The sequence below is a fragment of the Marmota flaviventris genome, chromosome 1, assembly GCF_047511675.1.
Source record: "Marmota flaviventris isolate mMarFla1 chromosome 1, mMarFla1.hap1, whole genome shotgun sequence".
NCBI classification, from domain to species: Eukaryota; Metazoa; Chordata; class Mammalia; order Rodentia; family Sciuridae; genus Marmota; species Marmota flaviventris.
The window spans coordinates 196,643,107-196,667,899 of NC_092498.1; the positions used below are offsets into that span (position 1 = coordinate 196,643,107).

Genomic DNA, 24,793 nt, shown 5'->3' on the forward strand with positions numbered 1-24,793 from the left:
AATTAGACTAGATGGTGAATTCTGGGCTAACAGTTAACTTCTCTCAGCATTATTTAACTATATGCTGGCCTCAATTATTGTTACAGAGAAGTGGTTTTCAGTCTACCTGCTATTCCTCAGTAGGTAATGTGTTCTTTGAGGCTGAATATAAGAAGTTTTGCAACACTGGAAAAGGTAGACAATGCCTGGAACCTGGGGAAAATGGTTCTTTAATCTGAGGTTATAGTGTTTAATAATAAAAAAAATGTTCAGCCATTATTTCTTTGACTATTGCTTCCCCTACATTCTCTCTAGTCTTTACTAGCTAGTTCATATATGTGTATATGTAAATATTTGTGTATTTATTTATATAGGTTAATCATCCCTAATTCAAAAATCTAAAATCTGAAATGCTCCAAAATCCAAAATTTGAGTGCTAACATAATGCCACAAGTAGAAAATTCCATACCATGAAACTGTTTCATGCACAAAATCAACAATATTGCATTTTGTGCATGAAACAATCTTTAGGCTATGTATATGTTATGCAAGAAATAAAAACAATTTTGTGTTTAGACTTGGATACCATTTCTAAGATATCTCATTATGGAAAATGCAAATATTACAAAATTGAAAAAAAAAAAAAAAAACAAAACTCTGGAATCCAAAAACTCTCTGGTCCCAGGCATTTCAGACAAGAGACATTCAACCTGAACACAGATGTGCATAAGCACACCCTCACTCTCTGAATTTTCTCACCCTTGGAATGTTCATCTTTCTTTCATATTTATACCATTCATTTTTTGTGCTATATGTTGAACAATTTCCTTAATAAAGTGTAATGAGATTGAAAACAGGCACTCTGAAGTCAGATTGCATAGGTCAAAATCCTAACTCCACCATTTATTAGATGTGTGACTTCAGGCAAGGTTACTTAACCTATGATTCAGGTTTTTTTATTGGTAAAACAAAGAAAATAAGAGTGCCATCGTCATGGATGGCATGAGAATTAAACGAGATGACATACACTAAATGTTTATAAAAGTGCCTGGTACTTGCTGAGCCAATAGTTATCTTTTCTACAGGCTCTTTAAGGGGAAATGGTTTCCAGTCTACCTGCTATTCCTTAGTAAGTAATCTGTTCCCTGAGGCTGAATGTGAGACGTTTTGCAACACTGGAAAAGGTAGATTTTTAACCAGTTCATTTAGGGTTCTTTCGTTTTATCCTAGAAATGCCATATATATTAGAAATACCCTAAACAAAGTTTGATTTTGGTTTAAATAACAGAAATTAGATTTTTTATACTTCCCAGGGTTTTTTTTTTCTTTTTAAAAAAACCACTTTATAACAATATCAGACTTATAGATTTGAGTTGCAAAGGTAGTACAAAGTTCTCACTTACCTTTCATCAGCTTCCATTAAGGTTAGCATTTTACATTACCATGGTCTAATTATCAAGCCATTAACTAAAACATTCACATTGGTACAGTACTATTAACTAAACTACAGGCTTTACTCAGATTCTCCAATTTTTCCGTTACTTTCATTTCTCTCTCTCTCTCTTTTTGGTGTGGTGCTGGGGAGTGAACCCAGGGTCTTACGCATGTGAGGCAAGCAGTCTACCAACTGAGCTATATCCCAGCCCCTCATTTCTTTCATTTTTCTACTGTAGCATCTAATGCAGGACACCTTGTTGCACTGAGTTGCCAGTCTCCATCATCTCCCCCTATCAGTGATAGTATCTTCTTAAGTCTCTCCTTTCCTTGACACTTTAAAAAAGTACTGGCCAGGTATTTTGTAGTATACTCCTCAATTTGGATGTCTGATTGTTTTCTAGTTATTAACTAAAATTACAAATTCAAAGAAAGAATACTTCATAGGTGATGTGCCCTTCTAATTGCATCAAATCAATTACATAGTATCATTTCATTGTATTAATGGTGGTGATTAACCTTTATCACTTAATGGAGTTATGACCAGATTTCTTCTCTGTAAAATTGCCATTTTTTTTCTTTTTCATACTTTAATCCGAAACAAATCACAATCCAACCCACACTCAAGGGAATCCATTAAGTAATTTTAATTACTATATTTTTTCATTTCTAATAGTGCTACTTACATTTTCGTAATGCTCAAACTCTTGTGGGTTCTGATTTCTTTTATGATTTTAATTATATCATTGAATTATCTTAATATCTTGAACAAATAATGTTTCTACTTATACCTGCCACCTCCAATTCATAGTGTATTGTAATTTTAGACTGTGATCCTATCTTCAGTGGGACATTATATGCAGGAATCATGGGACCTGAAATTTGGAAATGTGCTTCTAGTGCATTTCTCTGAGATTCCTTCAGCCAAGAGTAAAACTGGCTTTGCAACAATTTTTTTTTTTACTTTCTAGTATGTGGGTTCCTGGGTATGAATTTAGACTGTCAACTTGTGGAACATCAAGGTTGAGGGTTTGACATTAATCGGGAAAGATCTCTGTTTTCTCTTAATGATGATGATATGATGGACAGTTTTATTCTAGTCTACGGTTTTACTGAGTATGTAGACTTCTGAAGATCTTAGCTTAAGCAGCATGTCAGTGCAAAATCTCCTCTGTGGTGGGGAGCCCAAGATCTCAATTCTAGGCATAACATGGGAGTTAGAAATCCAAAACTTAGCAGGTTACTAGAATGAACAGTCCCACTGAAGGCAGCTACTGGATTAATTCCTAATACTTCTTCCCTAATCTATGGTTACCTCATTATTTCTGGTATCCAGGGATTTTTAAGTTTGATAGCTTTTCTCTGTCATTTCTAATTATCTGTAACAAGAGAATTTATTCTTTTTGTTCACTAACTTGGGAGAAGCAAGTGTTTTCTACTTTTAGGTATGAACTTTGCTGCCTATTTTTCTTACCCTTTCCAATAATTCCAACAGTAAATTCTGAAGCCCCATTATATATACTAGAGATATGATCAAGGATGTCAAAGTCTTACTTTTGTTGACCTTTAGAGAAAACAAAATTAAAGAACTTTAAGTGCTAAGAAACTCAGTGGAATACACAGTTGTCCCTTGGTATCTCAGTAAAACTGGCTCCAGAACCCCTCACCACTATCAAAAATCTGTAGATATTAAAGTCCCTTATAAGAAATGATACAATATTTGCACATAACCTATATACAATTCTTCCATGTACTTTAAACCATCTCCAGATTACTTATAATATCCAATAAAATGTAAATGCTATGTAAATAGTTTTTATACTATACTGCTTATGGAATAATTACAAGAAAAAGTCTATGTGTTCAGTACAGTTTTACTTTTTTTCTAGAATACTTTTGATCCATGGTTGGCTGAACCTGTGAATGTAAAACCTGTCTCTATGCAGAACTGATATACATATATGAAACAGAAAAATAAGGTATAGAACAGAGGCCTAAATTATGATTAAAGACTTGAATTCAAGTTCCCACATCCATGACCACAGAGAAAAGCTTGTACTCAATGACCTCCAACATTCTATAATGCTGTTTAATAGACAAAAATATATGCATTGAATATTTTTACTTATTTGTTCACTTGCCATTCAATCTGTCTAAAACTGACAAAGAAGCAACTTAAAACTCTGGTCCAGTTACTAAAAGCTTTCTAACATGGAAAGAAGTACTATTATTTGACACTAAATATAAACTTGTTATGTATATTCCTTTTGTTATTAAATTATAAATGATATTTGTTTACTTAAAAATTTTAAGTGCAAAGTAAATACAAACATCTCCCATTAACCTGACTTTTTACTAATACAGCATTCATAATATATAATTTTATAGCTCCAGAACACTAAGAAATAGTTAAAACTATTTAGGGTACACTATATACTAAAAAGAAGACAGAAATCAAGACCATCAATGTGAAACTGTCTTGTAAAATAGTCTCTGTATACTTTTTAAAACTTTATAGTTAGCCCTTTAGATATGAATCTCAGATCACCCACAATGTTTTACATATCAATGGACAGAAAAGTACAGTTTCTTTTATATTTTACCTTTTTTCTGGATCCTTTTGAAGGCACAATGAAATCATTTTTCTAAATGATTTGCCATATTTTTTCAGCATTTCTTTATCTTGAACACCAGTTTCCAAAGAAGGAGGATCATTCTGCAGTGTCAGCATTAAAACCTGTAAAAATTTTCAATACAGTGTAAACTTCTGAAGACTCAAAGAAATTTAATTAACAACTATGGTCCAGATTTTCAATACAGACATACTTTCCCTCCTACAAAATAAAGACAAATTAGGGAGCTGGGGCTGGGGCTCAGTGGTAGAGTACTTGCCTAGCATGCACAAAGCCTGGGGTTTGATTTCCAGCACTGCTAAATACGTAAATAAACAAAAGTTCATATTAGGCCAGTTGTTTAAAACCCAGAGTTATTTGTTATTTTTTTTCGTAATTAGTCTTTATTTTATTTAGTTGTTTTTATGTGGAGCTGAGGATAGAACCCAAGACCTCACTGGTGCTAGGCAAGTGTTCTACCACTGAGCTACACCCCTAGCCCTAGAACCCATTTTTATTTGTGACTTCCACAGTAATAAAAAGTATACAGCTGGCTCTCCCAATAGTTTTCTCACAAAGGCCTACTGTGTCAACATTGATGTTCTTTAGTTAGAATCCTTTGTTTCTTGATGTCCCTCAGTCCTAATTCTTATACTACCAAATTACTTTTAAAACAACATTAAAACCACAGCAAAATTAAGAGTGTGACCTCACTAATTTTACATATTCATGGGCCTCCTTTACTTTGACTCCTTGTACCATGGCCTTCCCTTTCTAGAGCTTCCACGACAGAAATCGCCAATGATGGGCTGGGGATATAGCTCAGTTGGTAAGAGTACTTGCCTTGCATTCACAAGGCCCTGGATTCAATCCCCAGCACCACAAAAATCAATCAATCAATTAAAAAATATATACATATAACCAATGATGTACAAATTAACAAAGCTATGTAAGTTCTCAGTCCACATTCTTTCTGCCTCCCCTGCAACAACTGACAATTTTGATTTTTCTATCCATCATACATTCCTTCCTGCTTCGGATTTCATGGCAATATACTAGCTTGATGCATAGAGATATAAGGAATGAAGGTCACAGTTATATGGAAGGATTCAAGTTATTTGTGTTTTTCTATATTGCTTAACTTTTTGTATAAAAGCATGCAAAATTTTTTAAAATATAAAATCAACACACAAAAAAAAGAGGCCCGAATCAGTGTTATTACTTGCTCTTCTGATTCAATTTATACTTACATAATTGGAATCAGTAAGGCTGGCAATGTTTTTTTTTTTTTTTTTTTTGAGCAAATAAGTTAACACGTATGTCCAGCTAGAACTGCAGGAATAATAATCTACAATGTTATGATAAGTAGACCTCACTCATCATCATCTTTCTAAAAGTAAGCCATTTGGCCTAAAAAAAGCCTCCCACGTTGCAGCTGTAAAAACATATCCTTTTAAAAAATGGATATATAAGGAAGGAAGATGGCGGTGAATAGAGTGCATCACCCCCGTGTACCGCGTCACTGCGCAGGTGAATAACGAGTTAGAACAGCCAAAAGCTATCTTGTTAGGAATTTCCAGCAAAATTGGGGTGCACCAAAACCTAGAGGAAGGATTTCTATCGCCTGAGGATCGGTTACTGGGGCTCAACCACGAGTGAACCGTGCACCCGGAGATTCAGGCTGTTTGATCGGCGGCCAGCAACGCAGAGGAACGGTACTGCGGATTCTGTGGGGTCCTGCCGGCTGTGCCCTCACTGTGCTCCGGGCTGAGTTCTGGGTTTGAGATGGGGGAAGGAAGCGGTCCAGTTCTGTCCTCCACATTGGACAGCCCACCGAGAAAGCCAGCGGCCACCATCTTGGAGAGCTGACGTCACCAGCGCCAGTTTCTGACAGATTGCAGCACGCTCAGCGATAGAACAGGTGTGTGTCATTTAGACCATATCTCCCATACATCGGGGAAATCGCATAAAATCTCTCCCTGGCTTTCCGGGGGCGTGAATAGAGGCGTGGGGAAAGGTAAAGGCACCTGACCTCCAACTCCCCCCTCCCACCAGCAGCGATAACGAAACCTGTCTTGCCAGCTCTCGGAGGAGGGGCTATCGGAGGGAATCAAAACAATAGGGGCCGGTTCCCAATAGCCGCGCTACACATTCAGGAAACTGCAGGCCCAGAGTGTAGCTTGAACTGCCGAGAGGTATCACACTGGGAAAGGCCTGGCTGGCAGGAGAAGCGAGGTGACTAGAGACCAGGAATAAACATAAGCTAACAGATTTTGAGAGACACCAGGGTGGGAAGGAGAGAGCAGCCTCACACAGATTGTTTTCTACAGCCAGAGGGCAAAATCTTGGCCCGGAAAGCACAGCACCATCTACTGGAAGCGAAGAAAATAGAAGCAGAACAGTGCCCTTTTTTTAAAAAATTTTTAAATTTTTTTAATTTTTTAATTTTAATTTTTTTTAATTATTTTTTTTATTTTTTTAACTGTAATTTTTATTTTACTGCATTTTATTATTATATTTTTTTATCATTTCTTTTTCTTTTCTATTCTTTTCTCTTTCTTTCCTCTCTCCCTCTCTCTTTCTTGGTTTGCTTCCTTACCTTTTCCCTCTTAACATGACCACCCAGATTACGTACAACTTACTAAATGCAAATAGATGAATACTACGAATCGGTCTATAGTCCGCCTAAGCCCTTAACTATCCCCAAGTACTCCTGTCTATTCTCTTGTTAATATCCGCCTGCATTTGAGCAACCCCCCAAAGAAGCTAACATACTAACCTCCATACCATCAAAGCGCCCGACCTCAACATAAAATCCTAAGTTCAAACCTCAATTCTATACATGCCATCAAATTCTGTGGGCCTCTAATGAAACTAGTGAATTTACCTTAATTCACAATTAAATCCAACATCTCTAAACATTGTCTCCCAACATAAAGGAGAGATATTGGAACTATAAAAACCAAAACAAATTTAAAGAAGAAATCAGAAACACAGCAGTCAAACAGAGTTGGAAAGCAACGTGAGCACCATGAAAAAATAAGGGAAAAAAGGATTACAAACAATGAAGGACAACTTAAATTCACAGGAGAACCTAGAGGCATCAGAAAAATGGACAGAGAAAGAACTCAAGGCATACCTAACTCAGATAGAACGGAATCTTAGACAAGACTTTAGACAGCAAGTCCAAACAATGAAAGTATACTTTGAAAACGAATTACATAAGCAAATTCAAATGGCAAAGAATGAGCTCTACCAGGAGATAGAGATTAAAAAAAAAAAATCAAACAGTAATCCTAGAAATGCAGGAAACCATAAACCAAATAAAAACTCAAACGAGACTATTACAAATAGACTAGATCAAAAAGAAGTCAGAACATCAGATAATGAAGACAAAGTTTATCAACTTGAAAAGAATATAGTCAACATAGAAAGGATCCTAAGAAATCACGAGCAATCCATCCAAGAGATATGGGATGTCATAAAAAAAACAAACTTGAGAGTCATTGGGATAGAAGAAGGTGTACAGGTTCAAACCAAAGGAATGAACAATCTATTGAATAAAATAATCTTAGAAAACTTACCAGATATGAAAGATGGAATGGATTGCCAAATCCTGGAAGACTACAGGACCCCAAACATACAAAACCGTAATAGACCAACTCCAAGACACATAATTATGAAGATATCCAACATACGGAACAAGGAGAGAATATTAAAAGCTACGAGAGAAAGGAGGCAGATTACATTCAGGGGTAAACCAATTAGGTTAACGGCTGATTTTTCATCACAGACGTTGAAGGCGAGAAAGATCCTGGAACAACGTATTTCAAACGCTGAAAAATAATGGATTCCAACCAAGAATACTGTATCCAGCAAAATTAAGCTTCAGATTTGACAATTAAATTAAAATATTTCACGATAAACACAATTTAAAAGAATTCGCATCCGGAAAATCAGCACTGCAAGGCATTTTGAGCAAAACACTACAAGAAGAGGAATTGAAAAACAGCACCGAAAACTAACAGTGGGAGGTAACTCAGTAAAGGGAAGAAAAAAAAATAACGAAAAAGGAAAAACTAGCCAAATAAAAATAAATAAATAAATAAGCACGACTGGAAGTACAAACCATATATCAATAGTAACCTTAAACGTTAATGGCTTAAATTCACCAATCAAGAGACATAGGCTAGTAACTTGGATTAAAAAAACAAATCCAACAATATGCTGCCTTCAGGAGACTCATATGATAGGAAAAGACATACAGAGGCTGAAGGTGAAAGGTTGGGAAAAATCATACCACTCACATGGTCCTCGGAAGCAAGCAGGAGTGGCCATATCGAATAAAATCAACTTCAAACCTAAGTTAATCAAGAGGGATAAAGAAGGACACTATATACTGTTAAAAGGAACCATCCACCAACAAGACATAACAATTATCAACATGTATGCACCAAACAATGGTGCTGCAACATTCATAAAACAAACTCTCCTCTCAAGTTCAAGAGTCAAATAGACCACAACACAATAATTATCAGTGACTTCAACACACCGCTCTCGCCATTGGAACAGATCTTCCAGACAAAAGCTGAATAAAGAAACTATAGAACTCAATAACACAATCAATAACCTAGACTTAACCGACATATATAGAATATATCAACCATCATCAAGTGGATACATGTTCTTCTCAGCAGCACATGGATCCTTCTCAAAGATACACCATATATTATGCCATAGGGCAACTCTTAGTAAATATAAAGGTGTGGAGATAATACCATGCATCTTATCTGATCATAACGGAATGAAACTGGAAATCAATGATAAAAGAAGGAAGGAAAAATCCTGCATCACCTGGAAAATGAACAATATGTTACTAAATGATCGATGGGTTAGAGAAGACATAAAGGAGGAAATCAAAAAATTCTTAGAGATAAATGAAAATACAGACACAACATATCGGAATCTATGGGACACAATGAAAGCAGTTTTAAGAGGGAAATTCATTGCCTGGAGTTCATTCCTCAAAAAAAGAAAAAACCAACAAATAAATGAACTCACACTTCATCTCAAAACCCTAGAAAAGGAAGAGCAAAACAACAGCAAAGGTAGTAGAAGGCAAGAAATAATTAAAATCAGAGCGGAAATCAACAAAATCGAAACAAAAAAAAAAAAAAACACTGAAAAAATTGATAAAACTAAAAGTTGGTTCTTCGAAAAAATAAATAAGATCGACAGACCCTTTGCCATGCTAACAAAGAGAAGAAGAGAGAGAACTCAAATTACTAACATACGGGATGAAAAAGGCAATATCACAATGGACACTACAGAAATACAGAAGACAATTAGGAATTATTTTGAAACCCTACATTCCAATAAAATAGAAGATAGTGAAGATATCGATAAATTTGTTAAGTCATATGACTTGCCCAGATTGAGTCAGGAAGACACACACAATTTAAACAGACCAATAACAAAGGAGGAAATAGAAGAAGCCATCAAAAGACTACCAACCAAGAAAAGCCCTGGACCGGATGGATATACATCGGAGTTTTACAAAACCTTCAAAGAAGAATTAATACCAATACTTTTCAAGTTATTTCAAGAAACAGAAAAAGAAGGAGCTCTTCCAAATTCATTCTATGAGGCCAACATCACCCTGATCCCGAAACCAGACAAAGAAACTTCAAAGAAAGAAAACTACAGACCAATATCTCTAATGAACTTAGATGCAAAAATTCTCAATAAAATCCTGGCGAATCGAATACAAAAGCATATCAAAAAAAATTGTGCACCATGATCAAGTAGGATTCATCCCTGGGATGCAAGGCTGGTTCAATATACAGAAATCAATAAATGCTATTCACCACATCAATAGACTTAAAGACAAGAACCATATGATCATCTTGATAGATGAAGAAAAAGCATTCGACAAAGTACAGCATCCCTTTATGTTCAAAACACTAGAAAAACTAGGGATAACAGGAACTTACCTCAACATTGTAAAAGCTATCTATGCTAAGCCTCAGGCTAGCATCATCCTGAATGGAGAAAAACTGAAGGCATTCCCTCTAAAAACTAGAACAAGACAGGGATGCCCTCTCTCACCACTTCTATTCAATTTAGTTCTCGAAAAACTAGCCAGAGCAATTAGACAGACAAAAGAAATTAAAGGCATAAAAATAGGAAAAGAAGAACTTAAACTATCACTATTTGCGGATGATATGATACTATATCTAACAGACCCAAAAGGGTCTACAAAGAAACTACTAGAGCTAATAAATGAATTCAGCAAAGTGGCAGGATATAAAATCAACACGCATAAATCAAAGGCACTCCTGTATATCAGTGACAAATCTTCTGAAATGGAAATGAGGACAACCACCCCATTCACAATATCCTCGAAAAAAAATAAAATACTTGGGAATCAACCTAACAAAAGAGGTGAAAGATTTATATAATGAAAACTACAGAACCCTAAAGAGAGAAATAGAAGAAGACCTTAGAAGATGGAAAAATATACCCTGTTCATGGATAGGAAGAACTAACATCATCAAAATGGCGATATTACCCAAAGTTCTCTATAGGTTTAATGCAATGCCAATCAAAATCCCAATGGCATTTCTTGTAGAAATAGATAAAGCAATCATGAAATTCATATGGAAAAACAAAAGACCCAGAATAGCAAAAGCAATTCTAACCAGGAAGTGTGAATCAGTCGGTATAGCGATACCAGATTTCAAACTATATTTCAGAGCAATAGTAACAAAAACAGCATGGTACTGGTACCAAAAGAGGCGGGTAGACCAATGGTACAGAATAGAGGACACAGAGACCAATCCACAAAACTACAACTATCTTATATTTGATAAAGGGGCTAAAAGCATGCAATGGAGGAAAGATAGCATCTTCAACAAATGGTGCTGGGATAACTGGAAATCCATATGCAACAAAATGAAACTGAATCCCTTTCTTTCGCCATGCACAAAAGTTAACTCAAAATGGATCAAAGAGCTTGATATCAAATCAGAGACTCTGCGCCTGATAGAAGAAAAAGTTGGCTCCGATCTACATATTGTGGCGTCGGGCTCCAAATTCCTTAATAGGACGCCCATAGCACAAGAGTTAATAACTAGAATCAACAAATGGGACTTACTCAAACTAAAAAGTTGTTTCTCAGCAAGAGAAACAATAAGAGAGGTAAATAGGGAGCCTACATCCTGGGAACAAATTTTTACTCCTCATACTTCAGATAGAGCCCTAATATCCAGAGTATACAAAGAACTCAAAAAATTAAACAATAAAATAACAAATAACCCAATCAACAAATGGGCCAAAGACCTGAACAGACACTTCTCAGAGAAGGACATACAATCAATCAACAAGTACATGAAAAAATGCTCACCATCTCTAGCAGTCAGAGAAATGCAAATCAAAACCACCCTAAGATACCATCTCACTCCAGTAAGAACAGCAGCCATTATGAAGTCAAACAACAACAAGTGCTGGCGAGGATGTGGGGAAAGGGGTACTCTTGTACATTGCTGGTGGGACTGCAAATTGGTGCGGCCAATTTGGAAAGCAGTATGGAGATTCCTGGGAAAGCTGGGAATGGAACCACCATTTGACCCAGCTACTGCCCTTCTCGGACTATTCCCTGAAGACCTTAAAAGAGCGTACTACAGGGATACTGCCACATCGATGTTCATAGCAGCACAATTCACAATAGCTAGACTGTGGAACCAACCCAGATGCCCTTCAATAGATGAATGGATAAAAAAAAAAAAATGTGGCATTTATACACAATGGAGTATTATGCAGCACTAAAAAATGACAAAATCATGGAATCTGCAGGGAAATGGATGGCATTAGAGCAGATTATGCTAAGTGAAACTAGCCAATCCCTAAAAAACAAATGCCAAATGTCTTCTTTGATATAATGAAAGCAACTAAGAACAGAGCAGGGAGGAAGAGCAAGAGGAAAAGATTAAAATTAAACAGAGACATGAGGTGGGAGGGAAAGGGAGAGAAAAGGGAAATTGCATGGAAATGGAAGGAGACCCTCATTGTTATACAAAATTACATATAAGAGGTTGTGAGGGGAAAGGGAAAAAAAAAAACAAGGGAGAGAATTAAATTACAGCAGATGGGATAGAGAGAGAAGATGGGAGGGGAGGGGAGGGGGGATAGTAGAGGATAGGAAAGGTAGCAGAATACAACAGTTACTAATATGGCATTATGTAAAAATATGGATGTGTAACCGATGTGATTCTGCAATCTGTATAAGGGGTAAAAATGGGAGTTCATAACCCACTTGAATCTAAAGTATGAAATATAATGTCAAGAGCTTTGTAATGTTTTGAACAACCAATAAAAAAATAAATAAATAAATAAATAAATAAATAAAATAAAAAATGGATATATAGAGGGTTTTCATAACATTCTTTTACTGGTTTTGTTCCTCTCTATACTTTACAGTATTATAGGGACAGAATAATATCTTTTCTTTAGGTTCTATGATACAGTTGTGATACCTATATGACAATTTACAATAGTGGTCATCCATCCACAGGGCGTCTTTTGCAGTGAAAAAGCAGAACCACAACCACCAGTTATGAACAGAAAAACAGAATTCATGTACATATTATAACTAGACAACAGCCACACAGATAAATGGTTATGAGCATTCTTGACAGAACCATACTGTAACACAAAAACTCATTCTGTCACTGATGTTGAAATAACCACATTTCTGGTAACTACTAGATCAGTACACAATGAATGACAGGCCATTTAATAAAAGGTGCACAGTGTTCTATCATGAAGCAAAATTTATATTAATTTCTATCCAATAGATAATGAAAATAATTAGCATATCTGGCATGTGAACACTATGCATGGATTATTTATTATTTGCAAAGCAATTAAAACAGTGCCTGACACAGAAAATCATGTAAAACATGTTAGCTATATTTACACAAATACGTAATCCTCCCCACAACCTTATGAGGTAGAAATGATCATCATCCCCTTTGAGGCTGCTCTGTAAAGGTGACTATGGGAAACTGAGAGATGTTGGTCTATAATTTTATCAAACTAAGACTCAAGAGATGGAAAGGCATAACATAAAAAAGTCAACTATAATATAAAGCCATCCAATGCCAAGCACCTAGGTTGCATTTTAATGTTTAATTCATATTGTAACCATTACAGGGGTTTGAAGGAATACAGCACTGAACACTATGGGGGAGAAGATGGTGGGATGGGAAGTATCAGGAATCTCTTTCCACACACCTAGACAACTACACTGGATAATCTGAACTAATGATTTTGGAACTCTGGATTCTACTAAAGCTTACAAATTCCAAGGAAAGGCTTAGACAGTAAGTTAAGTTTTGGTTATTTCAGCTATTAGGAAAGAAAGAGCTACCCACCCCAACCTCCAACTCTAGGGTAGGAAGCTATTACATATTCCTAGAACAACTGCATTGTTATGGTTAGATATTAGGTGTCCCTCCAAAGCTCATGTGTGAGACAATGCAAGAAAGTTTATAAGAGAAATTATCGATTATAAGAGCCTTAACTCAATCAGTGAATTACTCCCCTGATTACTTCAGTGGTCACTGACAGCAGGTGGGGTATGGCTGGAGAAGGTGGGTCATTGGGGGCATGCCTTTGGGGTATATATTTTGTATCTGATGAGTAGAATCTCTCTCTCTGCTTTCTTATCATGTGAGTCACTTCCCTCTGCCACACTTATCTGCCATGATGTTCTGCCTCACCTTGAGCCCCCAAGGAATGGAGCTGGCTGTCTATGGACTGATGCCTCTGAAACCGTGAGCCCTCAAAATAAACTTTTCCTCCTTAAAATTGCTTGTCACATCTTTTAGTCAAAACAGTGAAAAAGGTAACTAAAACACACACAGTATGAAGATCCAGAGTGAAGAACAAAAGACTATGTCTTCTAACTAATGGAGATTGGTTCTCTCACTGCTGATTACTTTTGATCACGAAGATGCATATAAAGAGTCAGCAGCCAATGGTGGTACAAGTCCTTTCCTCTCCAGCTAAAGTGACTTCCAGGAGATTGAAAGAGTCAATCCCCGCCTTTCATTTTTCTTTTTCTCTTTTTTTGAGAGCCAAATATTAAAGACCAGGAAAAAACTACATATATAGAGATTATTAAAAAGAGATCATCCAAACTCAAGAAAAAACAACTGTCTTAAAGATGCTCAAAGAACTAAAGAAAGATATGAAGAAAATCAGGAAACAATGCTTGAACAAAATAGAAATGTCAATGATGAAATTTTTTAAAAACTCAAAAGAAACCAAAAAGCTTTCTGACGCTGAGTACAACTAAAACACACACACACACACACAAAAAAAAAAAACCACAACACTAGATGATTCAAAGGCAGATTTGAGTAAGCAAAAGGAACAATCAATTACTTTGAATGTAAATTTCTAAGAAACAGAAAGAAAAAGGATTTAAAAAAAAAACAGAGCCTAAGAGACATTTGAAGTATCAAAGATCACAGAGAAAAGTACAGAAGTAATACTGTTAAAATATTTTCAAATTTTATTAAAGAAATAAATGTAAACAATCAAGAAAATCAATAAATTCCAAGTAAGATGAATATAAGGAGATTCAAGCCAAGATAAATCATAATCAAACTTTCCAAAGAGAAAGATCTTGAAAGCAGCAAGACTTCTCATATACAGGGATCCTCAATAAGAACATCAGCACATGGGCTGGGGATGTAGCTCAGTGATAGAACACTCATCGAGCAGTCACAATCCCTGGTACAAATAAACAAAATATCGCCAGATCTTCCTTATATTTTTATTAAGAACTATGAAGGCCAGAAGCAGAGGACCAAAATGCTAAATGAAAAAAATCTATCAACTATCAACCAAAAATCCTATAATCAGCAAAACAGTGCCTTATAAGTGAGAGAGAAGTTAAGACATTCCCAGATGTCATTACCACTGCATCTGTCCAGGAAGAAATGATTAAACAAGTCCTACAAGGTGAAAAGAAAGGATTCTAGGCAATATTTTGAAGTCCTATGAATAAATGAAGGTATCAATAATGTAAATGGGTAATTATAAAATAGCATTAGTGTAATAATGCTTTGTTACTCTATTTTTCTTTTCTACATGATTCAAGAGAATAACACATTAAAATTTTATTAGTCTAGAAACTAATATTATTGTAACTTGATTTATAATTTGTTTTCTACTTAATTTAAGAGACTAGTGCATTCAAAGTAATATCAGGTTTTTAATTAATTAGGGGTATAATGTATAAAGATGTAATCTTGTGACATCAACAATTGAAAGTGGTAGGGGCAGAGCTGAAAAGGAGCAGCATTTTTGTATGTATTAAAGTTAAACTAGGATAAATTCAAATTAGAGTGCTACAGTTTTGGGATGTTACATATAATCCTCATGGTAACCAAAAAGAAAATGCCTGTTTGACAACACACACCAAGAAGTAGAAAGAAATATTAGTTTCTAACAACAACAACACCAAAAAAAAAAAAAAAAAAAAAAAAAATCTAAACAAAAAAGACAATAGCAGCACCACATAAAAATAAAGATATTTTTTAAAAATGATTTAGAAAAATAAAATTTAAGAAGCACAAGAAAGATGTTAAATCAACAACCTAAGTTTGCAACTGAAGGAACCAGAAAAAACTAAACACAAAGCTGGCCAAAGGAAGGAAATTATAAGAGGTTACAGCTGAGATGAAGAAACCAGAGAACAGAAAAACAGGAGAGAAAAATCAATGAAATCAAAGTTGGTTTTTGAAAAGACCAACTGCCATTATGAAAGCATGACCTCTAGAAGAACAGATACCCGAAAGAGGAAAGTATCAAACTGTATCACCACCTCACTACAAAGGTAAACAACAGAAGAAAAGAAAGGAACAAAGGATGTACTATACAACAGAAAAAAATTTATTAAATGACAGGAATAAGCCTTTACCTTTCAATAATAATCTTGAATGTAAATAGATTAAATCCCCCAGAGTTAAAAGATTTGGGATGATGAATTTTAGAAAACAAATCCCAATCATACACTGCCTACAATAAACCCACCTCTCCAGTAAAGAAACAGACCAAAAGTGAAGAGATAGGAAAAAACATTCCCCAAAAACAAACATGAGCAGCTATACAGATAAAACAGACTTTAAGTCAAAAATTGCAAAAACAGACTTTAAGTCAAAAATTGCAAAAAGGGACAAAGATGGTTACTATATTATGATATCCTATTTTCAACAATAGGATATTATAATAATTGTAAATATATAGGCACCCAATGCTGAAGCAATAAATTATAGAAAGCTAATACTATTTGATGTAAAGCAAGAGATTACAATACAAAAATAATTAAGATATTCAAAACCTACTTTCATTAATGAAAAAAAATCACCAAAGAAACATGGAAGTTACATTAGACTAAATGAACCTAACAGATAACATTTCATTCAATAGCTAGAGAATATACTTTCTTCTCATCAGCACACTGGAATATTCTTCAGATTAAACCATGTTAATCTACAAAACGAGTCTCAGCAAATTCAAAACCTGAAATCATATCACATATCTTCTCTGAACAAAATGGAATAAGACTAGAAACCAACAAGAGGAACTTTAGAAATTATATAGATAATGGGTATTAAACAATATGCTCTGGAATAATCAATGGGTCAAAAGAAATCAAGAGAGAAATTAACAAAATTTCTTGAAACAAATGAAAATGGAAACACAACATATCAAAACCTATGGAATATAGCAATAGCAATACTAAAGAGAAAAATTTATAGCAAAAAGTAGCTACATCCTAAAAAGGGCAGGGGCTAGGGTTATGGCTCAGTAGTAGAACACTCACCTAGCATGAGTGAGACACTGGGTTCGATCCTCAGCAACACATAAAAATAAATAAATAAAATAAAGGTATTGTGTCCACCTATAACTAAAAAATATATTTAAAAAAAACCATAAACATCCCAAATAAACATCCTACTGATGCAACTCAGGAAACCAGAAAAAAAAAAAATAAGTCAAACCCAAAATTAGTAGAAGGAAATAATAAAGACCAGACCAGAAATAAATAAAAGGGAGGCTAAAAAAAAATGATACAAAAGAACAACAGAGTTGATTTTTTGGAAAGATAAACAAAAATCAATCAACCTTTATTTAGGCTAATGAAGAAAAAAGGAAAAGATCCAAGTAAATAAAATTGAAAATGAAAGAGGACACATTACTGATACCATGAAAGATCATTAGGGACTATTATGACAAACTATACACCAAAAATTGGAAAACCTGAAAGAAATAAATTTCTAGAAACATTTACCCTACCAGAATTGAACCATGAGGACCTAGAAAAGATAGCACAGATCAATAACAAGTAACAACACTCAACAGTACTGTTTCCCAACAAAGAAAAACACAGAACTCAATGACTTTATTGCTGAATATTACCAACTTTTACAGAAGAACTAACTCCAACTCTTCTCAAAGTATTCTAAAAACCTGAAAGGGAGGAAACCCTTTCAAACTCATTCTACATGGCAAGTAAGTATTATTACCCTGATATCAAAACCAGACAGTATACAACAACAAAAGAGAACTGTAGAGAAATATCCCTAGAGAACATAGGTAGAAAATTTTTCAATAAAATACTAGCAAACCAAATCCAATAGCACATCAAAAAGATTGTGCACCATGATCAAGTGGTATTCCTCTCAAGGATGCAAGGGTAATTCAACAAACCATTAAACAACATATCACATTACTGAATGAAGAACAAAAACCATCATCTGAATAGGTGTAGGAAAATCATTCAATAAAATATAACATCCCTTCCAGATAAAAACTCAGCAAGGTACATAAAGAACATACCTCAACATAATAACATCATACTGAATATGGAAATGATTAATTATTTCCTCTGAAATCAGAAAGAAGACAGAGATGTCCACTTTTACCACTCTTTTTCAACATAATATTGGAAATCTTGACCAGAGCAATTAGGCAAGAGAAAGAAAGGACATCAAAATAGGAAGGAGAAATTATCCCTGTGTGTTCATCAGCTTCAAATTACTCTAAAAAAAAATACCTAAATTAGTTAACTTAGAGAGAAAAGGCTATTTTGGCTCACAGTTCTAGAGATACCCACCAAAGATTAGGCAATTCATTTGCTTTATGGCCTCTGGAAAGGATGGCACATTATAATGGGAGCATATGGCAGAGCAAATCAATCAACTCATGAGCCAGGAAGCAAACGAAGAGGAAGAGATCAGGGTCCCATCATCCCTTTTGAGAGCACAGTAACCTAAGGCTGTCTGTGAGGGCCAATCTTGTAAAGAATAGTCTCTTCACCACCTAATAGCACCAATCTGGGAACCAAGACTTTTAGCACACATACTTTTGGATAATATTCAACATCTGAACTATAGTAGCACACTGTCTGTAAATGACATGATCTTATATATGGAAAAATGTGAAGACCTCACCAAAAAAAAAACTGTTAGAATTACTAAATTGAATAAGTCTAGAGGATACAAAAATCATAGCAGGTGCTATTATTGTTGGGTTTTTGCAGTACTGGGGATTGAAACCAGGACAGTATCATTTCTATACACCAATAAAAACCTGCTGCAAAAGAAATCAAGAGTTGGGTGCAATGGTGCATGCCTATTATCCCTGTAAAATGGGAAACTGAGGCAGGAGAATCACAAGTTCAAGGCCAGCCTCAGCAACTAAGTGAGACCCTGTCTCAAAATAAAATTTTTTTAAAAGGGCTAGGGGTATACCTCAGTGATATAAGGCCTCTGGGTTCAATATTCAGAGGAAGGGAGGAAGGGAGAAAGGGAGGGAGGGAGGGAGGAAGGGAGAAAGGGAGGGAGGGAGGGAGGAAGGAAGGAGGGAGGGAGGGAGGAAAGGAAGGAAGGAGGGAGGGAGGGAGGAAAGGAAGGAAGGAGGGAGGGAGGGAGGGAGGGAGGGAGGGAAGGAAGGAAGGAAGGAAGGAAGGAAGGAAGCCAATTCTTACTAGTTACAAAAATACCTAAGAATAATTTAACTAAGGAAATGAATTACCTCTCCAATTAAAATTATAAAACATTGATGTAGAAAATCAAAGACAATATGCAAAAAATGGATAAACATCCCATGATCATGGATTGGAAAAATTAATACTGTTAACACGTGAATTCCACATGAAACAATTTACAGATTCAAAGTAATCCCAACCAAAATAACAAAGGTGACTATTCCCCAAAGACCTTAAAAGAGCGTACTATAGGGATACAGCAACATTGATGTTCATAGCAGCACAATTCACAATAATTAGACTGTGGAACCAACCCAGATGCCCTTCAATAGATGAATGGATTAAAAAAAAAAATGTGGCATTTATACACAATGGAGTATTACTCAGCACTAAAAAATGACAAAATCATGGCATTTGCAGGGAAATGGATGGCATTAGAGCAGATTATGCTAAGTGAAGCTAGCCAATCCCTAAAAATCAAATGCCAAATGTCTTCTTTGATATAAGGAGGGCAATTAAGAACAGAGCAGGGAGGAATACCATTAAACAGGGACGAGAGGTGGGAGGGAAAGGGAGAGAGAAGGGAAACTGCATGGAAATGGAAGGAGACCCTCATTGTTATACAAAATTACACATAAGAGGAAGTGAGGGGAAAGGGAAAAAAAAAACAAGAAAGAGAAATGAATTACAGTAGATGGGGTAGAGAGAGAAGATGGGAGGGGATGGGGGATAGTAGAGGATAGGAAGGGCAGCAGAATACAACAGACACTAGTATGGCAGTATATAAAAACGTGGATGTGTAACCCATGTGATTCTGCAATCTGTATACGGGGTAAAATGGGAGTTCATAACCCACTTGAATCAAATGTATGAAATATGATATGTCAAGAGCTTTGTAATGTTTTGAACAACTAATAATAAAAAAAAAATAACAAAGGCATTCTTCACAGAAAAAAAAAATCCTAAAATTCATATAGAACCAAAAAAGACCCTGAATGGCCAAAGCAACTTCAATAAAGTTAGAGGTATCATGATACCTGACTTCATAACACACCACAAAGCTATAGTAACCATAACAGATGGTACTGGCATAAAAACACACATACAAACCAATCGAACAAAACAGATAACTCTGAAATAAACCCACCCATCTACAACTTATTTTCAACAAAGATGCAAAAAGTACAGATTAAGAAAAGGACATCTTCTTCAAAATACAGGTGCTGGGAAAACTGGACATTCATATGCAGAATAAAACCAGAACCCTCTCACCATATTTAAAAAAAAAAATTCAATTCCCAGACTTCCCCTGAGCAAAAAAAAAAAAAAATCAACTCAAAATGGAAAGACCTAAATGTAATAACTAAAACCCCTAGTATCACCAAAAAAAAAATTTTAAGAAAACACTTAGATATTGACAGTAAGATATTTCACATTATGAATATATTTAACATCACTTAACTGTATACTCACAAATGGTTAAGATGAAAATTTTATGGTAAATGTTACAGATATTTTGCCACAATAAAAAAAATAAAAATAAAATTGGAAAACCAGGGTAAGACCAGCAAATGAAGAAAAGCTCTGAAAAGAAACTGGGACTTGAACTTGGGTATAGTATTTTGAATTTGAGCTTTACCTTCATTGGTGGATACTTATGGTAAGGAGCTGCCCCTGTAGCCAGTTCAATTGCTGTGATTCCAAAACTCCAGATATCAGCTTTGAAATCATAACCTCGGACCTGTAAAGAACAGAAAGATGTGCATGATTATTTCAACCAATTTAAAAGCACTTTTTAAAAATTTTTTTCTTGGGGCTGGGATTGTGGCTCAGCGGTAGAGTGCTCTCCTAGCACACACGAAGCCCTGGGTTCATCCTCGGTACCACATAAAAATAAATAAAGATATTGTGTCCAACTATAACTAAAAAATAAATAATTTTTTTTAAAAAAGGTAATTTCTACTATATTATCGTCAAGAACAATGAAAAGCATTCATAAGCATTAAAGAATAAAACAATCTAAAGTAAACAAAAACTAAATATACTTGGTAATGGGGAAAGAGGCAACCTGAATGTTCATAAAAAGAGAAATTGTTAACTATGGTATAGTAACTTATAAGAATATTACATAATCAATTAAAAGCAATGCTTATTAATTCTACATGAAGACAGAAAAACCATTTGTGATAAAACATTTATGAAGAGAAAAAATAATATGAATTGTCAAAAGTTTGACACAGTAACAAGAGATACATCATCTCTCTCTTTTTTTGGGGGGGGGGGGGGTGGGTACTGGGGATTGAACTCAAGGGCACTCAGCCACTGAGCCCCATCCCCAGCCCTTTTTTGTATTATTTTTGTATGTATTTTTTTGTATTTATTTTTGCATTTATTATATTTAGAGACAGGGTTTCGCTGAGTTGCTTAGTGCCTTGCTAAGGTGGTGAGGTTGGTATTGAAAGTTGGAATACTACCAATTTCAAATGCCACCAAAGAGAAAAATAAATAAGAAATAAGCACTAGATTTGAGAATCAGCGGAGTTTTCTTTAAGTGATGGGATAAGTGACAACAGGTTGTAGACATGTGAAATGCAATAAGAAATGGGATGTGGAGATCACTTAGACCTTCAAGAAACACCAACAAAACCACATGTAAGGGCTGGGGCTGGGGCTCAGCGGTAGCACACTTGCCTTGCATGTGTGAGGCACTGGGTTCGATTTTCAGCACCACATATGAATAAATAAAATAAAGGTCTATCAACAACTAAAAATAAATTTTTAAAAAAAACATGTAAAACTACTAGATAATTTATTTTGTATTAAGAAAAGTTTTTTTTAAATTGTTATTATATTACGTTCTGAGTTATGCTTTGGCTTTTTTGTTTAGATTCTTTTGGGGGATTTTACAGCTATGGTGCACACCTATCATATCATGTACTCAGGAGGCTGAGGCAAGAGAATCATAAGTTCAAGGCCAATCTGGAAAACTCAGTGAGACCCTGTCTCAAAATAAAAATAAAAGGGGATGGGGATGTAACTCAGTGGTACAGTGCTTGCCTAGCACACATGAGGCCCTGGGTTCAATCCCCTGCACCATACACACACAAAAAAGAGTAGACTAAGTTTTAACCAAGGAGGAGAAATATACATTTCTTAAAGCTAACCTGGTATATGTACTAAACAAAAGCAAACATTTAGTTTACTCAGTTTAATCACAAAAACCTAAGCCATTTTTTTAAAAGACAAAAATCATAGTACCTGTTCCATAACTTCAGGTGCCATCCAGCAAGGGGTGCCAACAAAGGTCTTCCTTACTTTATTTCGGGTAATATCACCACCTGTTGCTAGAAAAGCACTAACCCCAAAGTCTGAAATAGAATACAACAGCACAGAATTATAAAGTCAGTAATAATTATAAACCAATAGGAAACTAATATGTTGTTAGTCACCATCCTATACATAAGACGTATATAGAGAGACCAATTTGCTGAACTTTGTGGCTAAATTAAGGTATAGCTTAACAGGTCCTTCATTCCATTCCTCTCCACTCTCACAAAGTATCATCTTAATCTGCTCCTTGTTCAAATCCATTCTACATACTAGGATGGGATCCATCTTTCCTTCCTCTCTTTTCGTTTCCTTTTCTACCATCTGGCTCTTTCAGCTCAAAAACTCCTACAAGTTCAAAAAGCTCACAAGAAGATGGTTCCAAATAAATTAGAGTTAGTAATTCTAATTTAATATCCCATCTTGACTTCTTAATAGATGTATATCATTGGTAAACTGAAGTTTATCCAAGCCTCAGGATTTTCTCCACAAAGATTTTATTCCAAAATATTGAAACCAAAGTCACTGATGAGGAGGACTGCCTGTCTCACCAATATTCCTCCTTTTATAGTAGTTCTGGTCATGTAACTGTGTTCTGTGATGTTGACACCAGGGCATAGCTGATTTGAGCCAGGTTTAGACACCTTAATCCAAGCTTGATCAATCATAGCTCTTGCCTGAAGCTTGAATGGAAAAACAAGAAAAATGGGGGTCACTGGAGTCAAGTCATATTAACAGAAGAATCTTGTTCACTAGCACAACTGGGTTCTTGTTCATCCTGAGGCTTAGTTGTTGGTTGATTCTTTCTGTGTACTCACTCCCAGCATATTCAAAAAATTCCTGCTTTGTTAAGTTAGCCAATGATAATTTCTGATTCAACCAAAGAACAATATCTAATATAGTGAAGAGTTTTATATACTTTAGTAAACACCTTATCCAATTCCCTTCTTGCTATTTCAGAACACCCTGTGGTATGTAAAATGGGTCTATACTTGAAAATAGAATAAATTATAGACAAACCTAGTATGAGAAAGATTAATTCTAGCACTGTAAACTTTAAAATTCCAGATTTAGAAATCTGTTAATTCATTCATCTTGAAGTGATTATTGGCTTGTCTCTATGTAAAACAGCACATCTATACAAAACAAGTTTTTAAAAAATTTATCTTAATTCTTAAATCTCCTAAACTGGTGAATATCTAGGTATTTTAAATGTTAGTCCATTTGTAACAATAAAAAAAAATTTAAAGTACATTCAAGAAGAAAAAAAAACACTTCAAGGCATTCAGTTCTGCCACTTGCTAGCTGAATTTTTTTTTATCTTTGTTCTACAGTTCCTTCATCTGTAAAAAGTGGTAAATAATAGCACCAACTTAAAATGGTTGTTGTTAAGGAGTAAATTAAAAATTCCCTGTAAAATACTAAGCACCTGATTAACTATGGGTATTTTTACTAATAGAACAAACCTATACCTTAAAATTCTTAAATATAAAAGACTAACTAATCAGGTTATGTACACTATATCTTCAGGTTCAATTATGAGACTTCTGAATTTTTTAAAACTTACTCAAAACCTAGTAGCTTTAAAATATCCAGAATTCTAAATCCAGAATTTAATGATTCAAAATCTTCAGATTTTCCTTTTATACACTTCTCTTATCCCTAAGACTTACCAACCCTGAAGACTTGAGTTAAAGCAGTCAACTAAGGCATGTAAATGAGAGCATCCACTTTACTAAAATGTCCACTGTTACTCCAACTATAAAGAAGAGAAATCAAGCAGCAAATACCCTACTTGCCTCAATTTAAATTGCCAACTAAAGACAAAGAGTAACTAAAATTTGAAATAAACCATTTTAACTCCTCTGTTAACAATTTCAATAAAGTACAAAATGGAATTTGGTGCCTACTAAATGACAGGATCAAAAGTAAAGGTCAAGGGAGACATGTTCCCTACCTTTATGCAACTTCTCATTATAGAAGGTAGAATCAGGTAATTAGAATACACTATGCTAAATTCTATATAGTGTAAAAAAAATAACTGTAAGCCCAAAAACTATTTAAAAAACACAGGGAAAATACTTTATAATATTGGATTTGACAACAACTTGTTGAATATGACACCAAATCCTGGGAAACAGAAAAACCAGATAAATTGGACTTCACCAAAATTTATTTCATCAAATTTTCTTAAAATATCGCTCTCAACAGAGCGCAAAACATAACCCAAGAATTGGGAGAAAATATTTGTAAACCAAAAATTTCATAAGGGATTGATATCCAGAATAAAGAACTCCACACTTCAACAATTTTTAAAAATCCAATTTTAAAATGGCAAAAGACTTGAGTAGACATTTCACCAAAGAAGGCAAATGGT

The 24,793-nt window shown here is 35.0% G+C and overlaps 1 protein-coding gene across 1 annotated transcript in view; it reads right to left on the reverse strand.

The window, feature by feature from the left end:
- The window catches only part of Oxsr1 (oxidative stress responsive kinase 1), a 115,433-nt gene that overhangs the window by 39,677 nt on the left and 50,963 nt on the right, over nt 1-24,793 (reverse strand). The window contains exons 6-8 of the mRNA XM_027932286.2: nt 22,348-22,457; nt 20,729-20,830; nt 4,017-4,150 (exon numbers count right to left, since the gene is read on the reverse strand). Coding sequence (XP_027788087.1) covers nt 4,017-4,150; nt 20,729-20,830; nt 22,348-22,457 — 346 coding nt within the window. The remainder of the gene's footprint in view (nt 1-4,016; nt 4,151-20,728; nt 20,831-22,347; nt 22,458-24,793) is intronic.